Source organism: Priapulus caudatus, unplaced genomic scaffold (assembly GCF_000485595.1).
Source record: "Priapulus caudatus unplaced genomic scaffold, Priapulus_caudatus-5.0.1 Scaffold354, whole genome shotgun sequence".
NCBI classification, from domain to species: domain Eukaryota; kingdom Metazoa; phylum Priapulida; class Priapulimorpha; order Priapulimorphida; family Priapulidae; genus Priapulus; species Priapulus caudatus.
The window spans coordinates 52,499-62,027 of NW_014577415.1; the positions used below are offsets into that span (position 1 = coordinate 52,499).

General features: G+C 44.3%; 1 protein-coding gene across 1 annotated transcript in view; it reads right to left on the minus strand.

The window, feature by feature from the left end:
• The window catches only part of LOC106809436 (splicing factor 3B subunit 2-like), a 37,285-nt gene that overhangs the window by 18,305 nt on the left and 9,451 nt on the right, over positions 1–9,529 (minus strand). Inside the window, exons 3-9 of the mRNA XM_014812515.1 lie at positions 8,580–8,913; positions 8,215–8,331; positions 7,932–8,018; positions 7,664–7,818; positions 7,358–7,473; positions 7,072–7,150; positions 6,604–6,729 (exon numbers count right to left, since the gene is read on the minus strand). Coding sequence (XP_014668001.1) covers positions 6,604–6,729; positions 7,072–7,150; positions 7,358–7,473; positions 7,664–7,818; positions 7,932–8,018; positions 8,215–8,331; positions 8,580–8,913 — 1,014 coding nt within the window. The remainder of the gene's footprint in view (positions 1–6,603; positions 6,730–7,071; positions 7,151–7,357; positions 7,474–7,663; positions 7,819–7,931; positions 8,019–8,214; positions 8,332–8,579; positions 8,914–9,529) is intronic.

Genomic DNA, 9,529 nt, shown 5'->3' on the forward strand with positions numbered 1-9,529 from the left:
TACTTGTCCTAAGTGACATGAACGATAAATGCAATACATAAAGCTAACATAGAAAAGTTAACAAAGCAAATGCAAACGTTCGTTGCAAAATGGCTCTGTCTATATTAACACGAGAACACTAGGTACATCAGTCAATGACATCAACACTTATTTCCAGTGCTTGTGACCAACACTTTCAGCCATGCCTATAATATCACAACAAACAAATTTATAAGAATGTACGATTAAGCATTAGAATACATTGATGTAAAATGATACCGAATCTCGGTGGTCCAAGCTGCTGCTGCTGTTTCTGCTGTTGCTGTTGTTGCTGCTGCTGTTGCTGTTGTTGTTTTGTTGCTTGCTGCTTCGCTGTTGTTGCTGTTGTCGTTGCTGCTGCTTGGTTGTTGCTGCTGCTGTTGTGTGCTGGAATCCGCTGCTGTTGCTCCGATGGATTGCTGGCTGCCTCATAACCTCGCTGATTCCTCCCGCTGTCGCTTTCCAGTAGCGCCCCTCTGCTGTTGCTCAAGCATACTGGCTGCTCCCTGCCTGTCGCTCTCAAGGGTAATGCTTCTGTCGTTCCAGTATCGCCTGCTGCTGCCTGTTTCCAGAGCGGCTCAGCTCAACAGTTCGCAACAGCGGTGATCACATTGTGTTACAAACTAACATATGGTTTCATTCTCGGTGTAAGATATCTGCTACAGGACAGGACCTGCGCCTCTCCTCTCGGCTGTCTCTGCTGCTGCTACAGACAGACCTGCGCTTATTCAGCTGTTCTCTGCTTGCCTGCTACAGACGACCGCTGTCTCTGGTGGCTGGCTAACAGACAGACCTGCGCTTCATGCATGTCTGTCTCTGCTTGTCTGCTATAGACAGACCTGCTCTGCTGAGCTGCCTAGACGGAAGGACCGTCTCTGCCTGCTTGCTACGGACAGACCTGTCATCTTCTGCTGCAGCAGACCAGACTGTCTCGCTGACTGACTAACAGACCAGCCTGTCTCTGGCTGCTGCTACATGACTAGACCTGCTTTTCTGCTGCTGGCCTACAGACGAGACCTGTCTCTGCTGCCGCTCAACAAAGCCTGTCTCTGCTGCTGCTACAGACAGACCTGTCTTCTGCTGCTGCTTACGAAGCAGAACCGTGTCTCTGTTGCTGCTGGCCAGAACAGACGCTGTCTCTGCTGCCTGGCTACAGACAGACCCGTGTCTCTGATGCTGCTATCAGACCCTGTCTCTGCTGCTGCTACAGACCTGTCTCTGCCTGCTGCTGCAGACAGACCTGTCTCTGCTGCCTTGCTACGAGACAGACCTGTCTCTCGCTGCGCTAGACCTTACACCCTCGTGCCCTGTCTACATGACTGCCCTGCCTCTCGTTCTGCTGCTGCGACAGACCTGTCTCTGCTGCTGCTACAGACAGACTGTCTCTGCTGCTGCTACAGACAGACCTGTCTTTCTGATCTGCTGCTTGCCAGACAGACCTTGTCGTCTGCTGCTGCCTAACAGACAGACCTGTCTCTGCCTGCTGCTGCGAACAGACCTGCTCTCTCTGCCTGCAGACAAGACCTGTCTCTGCCTGCTTGCTACAGCACTCTGCTGCTCTCACAGACTGTCTCTGCTGCTCTTACACGACACTGTACCTGTTGCCTGCTGCCCTTCAGACAGACCTCTGTCTCTGCTGCTGCTAGCAGACAGACTGGTCTTCTGCAGGACAGCCTGTCTCTGCTGCTGCTGCAGACAGACTGGTCTCTGCTCTGCCTACAGACCTGTCTCTGTGCTGCTAGCAGCACATGTCTCTGCTGCGCTGCTACAGACCTGTCTCTGCGCTGCTACAGGACTGTCCTCTGCTGCTGGCTAAGCGACCAAAACTCCCTCTGCTGCTGCTATCAGACAGACCTGTCCTCTGCTGCTGCTACCAGACAGACCCTGTCATCTGCTGCTGCTGAGCAGACCTGTCTCTGCCTGCTGCTGCTTAAAGACCCTGTCTCTCTGCTTGCCTACAGACCTGTCTCTGCTGCTGCTACAGAGGCGACACCTCGCTGCCTCACCTGTCCTCTGCTGCTGCTACCAGACCTGTCTCTGCTGCTGCTCAGACAGACCCTCGCTGCGTGCTCACCTGTCTCTGCTGCTGCTACATGACCTGTCTGCTGCTGCTGCTAAGAAGAGCTAACGCCTCGCTGCCTGCAACCTTACCTGCTTCTGCTACGCTGTCTACGCCTGTCTGCGCTACAGGACAGACCCTTCCGTCTGCCTGCACCCTGTCTCTGCTCTGCTGCTACAGACATACATGTACTGCTGCTACAGACATACATGTACTGCTGCTACAGACAGACCCTCGTGCCTCACCTGTCTCTGCTGGCTGCTACAGACCTGTCTCTGCTCGCTGCTAACAGACAGGACCCTCGCTCCCTCACCTGTCTCTGACTGCTGCGAGGATTGCGGATGGCTCTCAGCCTGGATCAGCCGTGTGCCGCTCCAGCTGGCTTCTGCAGCAGCTGCTGGTTGGCAACTGTCCATGCTGCGTGCCGACTTCGCTCGGTCTCCATCCACTGCTGCTGCTGCGCGTCGCCGAGAGCTTCGCGGCTGACGCTCTGGCATCGCACTGATGCTGCACTGCACTCCTGTCCGCGGTTCTCCTCCTTCCAGCATCTGCCGCTGCTGCAAAATTGTAAGAGTAAGTAATGTAAGTAAGGTAAGTAAGTAACGTAAAGTAGATGTAGTAGTAGAGTCAGTAGTAGTCCTAAGTAAGTAGGTAGGTAAAGTTGCAGTAAGTAAGTAGTTAAGTAAGTAAGTATGTAAGTAAGTATATAAGTTAGGGTAATAAGGAGTAAGTAATGTAAGTAAGTAAGTACAAGTAAGGTAAGTATAAGTATATTTTAGTAAGTATGTAAAAGGTAGTCAGTTAAGAAGTAAGTAAGGTAGGTAGGTAAGATAATAAGCTAGGGTAAGTTAGTAAGTAAGTATGTAAGTAAGTAAGTAAGTAAGTAAGTAACGTAAGTAGGTAGGTAAGTAAGTAGTAAGGTAAGTTAGTAAGTAGTAAGTAGTAAGTTAACGTTAGTAAGTAGTAGGTAAGTACGATAGTAAGTAGTAGGGTAATGTAAGTAAGTAGTCAAAGTAAGTATAAGTTAAGTAAGTAAGTAAGTAAGTAAGTAAGTAGGTGTAAAAGTTAGTAGACGTAATAAGTATGTAAGTAAGTAAGTCTGTAAGTAAGCTAAGGTAGTAGGTAAGTAGCTAGTAAGTAGTAGAGTAGTAAGTACAAGTAAGTAAGCAAGTATGTTTAGTAAGTATGTAAGTAAGTAGTTAAGTTAAGTAAGTAAGTAGGTAGGTAATAAGTAAGTAGGTAAGTTAGTAAGTAAGTATGTAAGTAAGTAAGTAAGTAAGATAAGTAAGTAGTAGCTAAGAGTAGTAGGTAAGTAGTAAGTAGTGTAATGTTAGTAAGTACACGTAAGTAAGTAAGTGATAGCAAGTAAGTAAGTAGTCTAGTAAGTAGTAAGATAAAGTAAGTAGGTAAGTAGTAAGTAGTGTATGTAAGTAAGTAAGTTAGTGTAAGTAGTAAGTAAGTAAGTAAGTATAGTAAGTAAGTAAGTAAGTAGTAAGTTAAGCAAGTAGTTCTTAGTAATGTATGTAAGTATGTAACGTAAGTATAGTAAGTAGGAAGTACAGTAAGTAAGTAAGTAGGTAGGTAAGTAAGTAAGTTAGTAAGTAAGTAAGTAAGTAAGTAGTAACGTAAGTATGTTAAGTTAAGTAAGTACAGTAAGTAAGTAAGCAGTAAGCAAGTATAGCAGTAAGTAGGTAAGTAGGTAACTAAGTAAGTGAAGTAAAGTAAGTATGTTAAGTAAGTAGGTAAGTAAGTAATGTAGAGTAAGTAAGTAACGTAAGTATATAAGATTAAGTAAGTAAGTAAGTATGTAAGTAAGTAAGTAGTAAGTAAGTAAGTAAGTAAGTAAGTATGTTTAATAGAGTAAGTAGTTAGTGTATTGAGAAGAGTTAGTTAGTCAGTAAGTAAGAAGTGAGGGTAAGGTAAGAGTAAGTAGGTAAGTTAGTAAGTAGTATGTAAGTAAGTAAGTAAGTACAAGTAAGTAAGTAAGTTAGGTAGGCTAAGTAAAGTAAGTAGGTAAGTTAGTAAGTAAGTACAGTAAGTTAAGATCTAGTAAGCTAAGTAAGGTAAGTTAGTTAAGTAAGTAAGTAAGTTAAGTAGGTAAGTAAGTAAGTAAGTAAAGTAGGCTAAGTAAGTAGAGTAAGTATGTAAGTAAGTAAGTATGTCAAGTAAGTAAGTAAGTGGTGTAAGTAAGTAAAAGTAATGTAAGAAGTAAGTAAGTAAGCCAAGTTGCTTTAGTAAGTATAAGCCGTAAGTAAGTAGTCTAAGTAAGTAAAGATAAGTAGGTAGGTAAGTAAGTAAGTTAGCGTAAGTTAGTATAAGTAAGTGTAAGTAACGTAAGTAAGTAAGTAAGTAAGTAAGTAGGTAGGTAAGGTGTAGTAAGTTAGGTAAGTATAAGTAAGTTGTAAGTAAGTAAGTAAGTAGTAAGTAAGTTAAGTAAGTAAGTTTGAGTAAGTAAGTAAGTAAGTAGTACCAAGTAAGTAAGTAGTATGTAAGTAGTAAGTATGTACAGTAAGTATTAGTAATAGGTAAGTAAGTAAGTACGTAAGCAAGTTAAGTAAAGTAAGTAAGCAAAGTATGTTTAAGTAGTAAGTATGTAAGTAGTAAGTAAGTATGGTAAGTAGTAAGTAAGTTACAGTAGGTAGGGTAAGTAAGTTAAGTAGTAAGTAAAGTAACGTAAGAGGCGTAGTACAGTATGCTATGTAGTAAGTAAGTAAGCAGAGTAAGTACCAGTAAGTAGAGTAAGTAGGTTAAGTAAAGGTAAGTAAGTAGTAAGTATCGTAAGTAAGTAAGTAAGTAAGTAGGGTAAGTAAGTAAGTATGTAAGTAAGCTAAGTAGGCGTAAAGTAAGTTATAGAGTAAAGTAGGTAAGTTAAGTAAGGTAAGTAAGTAAGTAAGTATGTCAAGTAAGTAAGTAGGTAAGTAAGTAGTAAGTAAGTAAGTCAAGTAAGTAAGTTAAAGTAAGTAAGTAAGTAAGTATGTAAGTAAGTAAGTAAGTAAGTAAGTAGCTAAGTAGGTAAGTAAGAAATATTTATTTTCACCGCTACCAGACATACAGCATAACACTAGCTCTTGAAATAGCTCTTAAACCGATATCAAACAAATGTATAACAGAATATATTATGGTAGTATTACATGACTTCGAATTTTTTTTGGTACATATCACATTTGAGACTCGATGGGGCTGATTTTCTCTAGATGGGGCTGATTTTCGTTTTCGATTCTCAGAATCTCAAAATTTGGGAGACTGGGGGAAAAAAAGCCCCGTGGATACCGGAGATGGGGCTGTTTACAGGGCTTGGGCCGATCGGCACCGTGAAAAGGCGAAGCCTGAAGCACCCAGTACCACGTACCTGAAACACTTGCTGCTGCAGCTGGAAGTCGATCTCGGCCTGCTGGTTGCGCAGCCGCTGCTGCTGCTCCTCGAAATGCCTGCGCTGTTTGTCCTGTTCCTCTAGCATGACGCGCTGCTCGGTAACCAGCTGCTGCAGATGTTCCTCATCCCTCATCGACTACAACACACTCGTCTCCGTTAACGATGCTTAACGACGTGTGGGCAAGATTCCAAGTCGGAACCCGTGCACCGTGGAATGAGCGACCGTCACTACTAGTGTGAAACTCATCGTTAACATCCCATTAGTAAGTTGTCAACAAAGTGTTCTTGAGTTTCAGGTTAGAACCTATGCATTAGGGATGTGTAATAATTGTTGCAAATCACACACTCCTCTCACACTGCCTACGACCGACGTTCAAAGCAGAGTTGCATAGATGACTGCGACATTAGACGAATTTCCCTACCCACATATCACGTGATGTTTGTAACTTATACCACAAGTTCATTTCTTTTTCAATATTACGCAAGCTTTCGTAACTATTACTACGGTACTGCACACATGCCTCTCGTCTCTGCATGTCAGTGTGAATCAGGCAGCCTCTCTCACCTGCTCCTTGCGCTTTCTCTCCTCATCCTGCATGCGTGACAGCTGCTCCTGCATGGATCGCTGCTCTTCACGCAGCTTCTGCTCCTGCTCCTTCTGTTTCTTCCCCTGCTCTTCCTTCTCCTGCATCTCCAAAGCCTTCTGCTCCAACAGCAACTTTAGCTCTTCTTGTCTGCAGACGGAAAAAATTCAATGAGGAAAAATTACGACTACTACGATGCCAACCACCCTTGCTAACCATTAGGAATTGCAGATTATAGATGCGAATATGGAAGGGAAATATGATCAAGGTCAAGGTAAAGGTCAAATAATGGTCGCAGTGACCTGGTTTTGGTACGCTGCCCACCTTCTCCCCAAGATGTATACCAAGTTTGGTAGCGCTAGGTCAATTAGGGGTCGAGTTATAGAGTGGAAGGGAAATTCTCTGCGGCGGACCGAGCGGCGGCTGTACAGACATGAAACCCTAGTATCCCCGCCGACTTTGTCGCGAGGGATACAATAACATATAAAACTATATAAAGTATAAAAGACAAACACTATTGTCATCTACGGCAGAGAGAAAGAAAATTTGCATAGACGCTAGTTAGGTAACCTCATCATCATCTTCCTCGAACAACTCTTTCGGTGCCTTGTCCCTCATAGGGTCTGCAGGTTCTTCCCTCTTCACTTCCCCTGGCTTTCTCACTTCTTCTATCACAGGTTCAACTGGTTCACTTAGCTGTAAGAAATATCGGGCATAAGACGTCAAATTAAGCGAGTCTTCAACCAACTGTTTATAAGGATGCTACAATAAACTTTTTTATTGTGTTGTGGTCACAGCTTAAAGTTAAATCCTTCCCGCGCCTCTGTGGCGCATAGGGTGGTGCCTATCTCCGTTTCCTTAACTCGAGGCCACGCAGCTGCTTTCACAGTAAATACTACAGTGGTTAGTCCACTGGTAGCACTGGTCACAGCTTACAAAGTACAATTAGTCATTCGCTTCATAGACATCACATCGGTGCTGTGCTACCACATATAATTATATCATGGAGATAGATTTCATGGCTGTTACGAATAGTACCTTGAACGCTTCGAATATCTTCATGAAGTGTCGATATCCAGGATCGCTTGGATTCAGGTCTAGCGTGTCCTGAATATACCTGCAGGAGGAAGACCGCAGCAATGATGAATAGTAAGAACGTACTCCTGATAATAACCTTCAGTAGTTCCACATGACTGACTGACATGACAAGGCCTAAGAGTAAACATGAGTGTCAAATTTCACCACGTAAAAGTGGTTCTATGACAATCCAATCCCAATGACACTGATGAGACTCATTGTGTATAGTTAGAAAAAACTAGCGTACTCCACTTCCACGTCAGGTTCGGGGTCAGATTGGTCATCCTGGTCATCTATCCTCTCTTCTTGCTGCAGTCTATTCTTCTTCTTCTTCTTTTTCTTCTTTCTCTTCTTGTTCTTCGACTGATAACACACACGTTTTGTATACATTACTTGATAATGGGCGCAGCAGCTTAAAGAGAACTGGTGCACAACTGAAGTGGCATTCCGAAGAGAAATAACGAAATTAGCTTTGGCCGTGCGTTGACAAGATGGAAAGATGAGCACAAAAGAGCTGGGTAAAAAAGTACTCTCACCATCATCAGTAACTTACCTCCTTACTCGTTTCCTGGGCGACTGGCGCAGTCTGTAGATTGTCCTCATAACGAAGGTCTACCTCTCTCTCAGCAATCTCATCTTCCTCCTCTTCCAGTTCAGCCCTTTCTCTTGCTTGTAGATTTTCTGGGAGGGCCTCATTGGGATCAACGCCTGCAGAAAAGATATGAAGTTACGAATTCTTTTCGCACATGTCGAAGATGTCGTGGTATAAACACTGTTACTATGAGACAGAAGCTGGTCTAGGCTGCATTGGGAAGACTCACCGACTTGGTATGCTCGCTCTGTCTTGAATGCAAGAACCTTCTCCAGTGCATGTGGTAAAATTATGGGCTTCTGAGATTCATTATCCTCTGCAAAACATGAGGAAAAATAGTTAAACTGTCAACTAGGTTTCAACTATCTCCCATCGCTGAACTAACAGAAGAACGGTAGAGAGCATGGTAAGGAACAATTACTTGGAGGCAAGTGACTAAAATAACTTTTTGGTCAAATTTCATAATAAATGGATTCACCTTGTGGTTCGGACTCTGTGTTATATATACTTACCCTCTCTGAACTCTAACTCCCGGGTTGGATGTATGTCCATCATCATCAGGGATGGTAGTCTAGCTCCCCCTTTCTCACCCCTTTCTTGCACTGGGGGTGGAGGCCCTCCTACTTGTCCTAAGTGATGAACGATAAACGCAATACATAAGCTAACATAGAAAAGTTAACAAAGCAAATGCAAACGTTCGTGCAAAATGGCCTCTGTCTATATTAACACGAGACACTAGGTACATCAGTCAATGACATCAACACTTATTTCCAGTGCTTATGACCAACACTTTCAGCCATGCCTATAAATATCACAACAACAAAATTTAATAGAATGTACATTAAGCATTAGAATACATTGATGTAAAAATGAATACCGAATCTCGGTGGTCCAAGCTGCTGCTGCTGTTTCTGCTGCTGCTGTTGCTGTTGTTGCTGCTGCTGTTGCTGTTGTTGTTGTTGTTGCTGCTGCTGCTGCTGCTGTTGTTGCTGTTGTCGTTGCTGCTGCTGTTGTTGCTGCTGCTGTTGTTGCTGAATCCGCTGCTGTTGCTCCATGAATTGCTGCTGCCTCATCCTCGCTTGATCCTCCCGCTGTCGTTCCAGTAACGCCCTCTGCTGTTGCTCAAGCATCTGCTGCTCCTGCCTGTGCTCCTCAAGGTAATGCTTCTGTCGTTCCAGTATCGCCTGCTCTGCCTGTTTCTCCAAGAGCAGCTGCAACAGTCGCAACAGGTGATCACATTGTGTACAAACAACATGGTTTCATTCTCAGTGTAGATATTCTGCTACAGACAGACCTGCGCTTATTCAGCTGTCTCTGCTGCTGCTACAGACAGACCTGTCTCTGCTGCTGCTACAGACAGACCTGTAGCAGCAGCAGAGACAGGTCTGTCTGTAGCAGCAGCAGAGACAGGTCTGTCTGTAGCAGCAGCAGAGACAGGTCTGTCTGTAGCAGCAGCAGAAGAACAGGTCCTGTTTGTAGCAGCAGCAACGAGACAGGTTCTGTTCTGTACAGCAGCAGAGACATTCTGTCTGTAGGGGCAGCAGCAGAGACAGGTCTGTCTGTAGCACAGCAGAGACGGTCTGTCTGTAGCAGCAGCAGGACAGGTCTGTCTGTAGCAGCAGCAAGATCAGGTCTGTCCGTATAGCAAGGCAGCAGAGACTGGTCTGTCCGTAGCAGCAGCAGAGACAGGTCTGTCTGTAGCAGCAGCAGAGACAGCTGAATAAGCGCAGGTCTGTCTGTAGCAGCAGCAGAGACAGCTGAATAAGCGCAGGTCTGTCTGTAGCAGCAGCAGAGACAGCTGAATAAGCGCAGGTCTGTCTGTAGCAG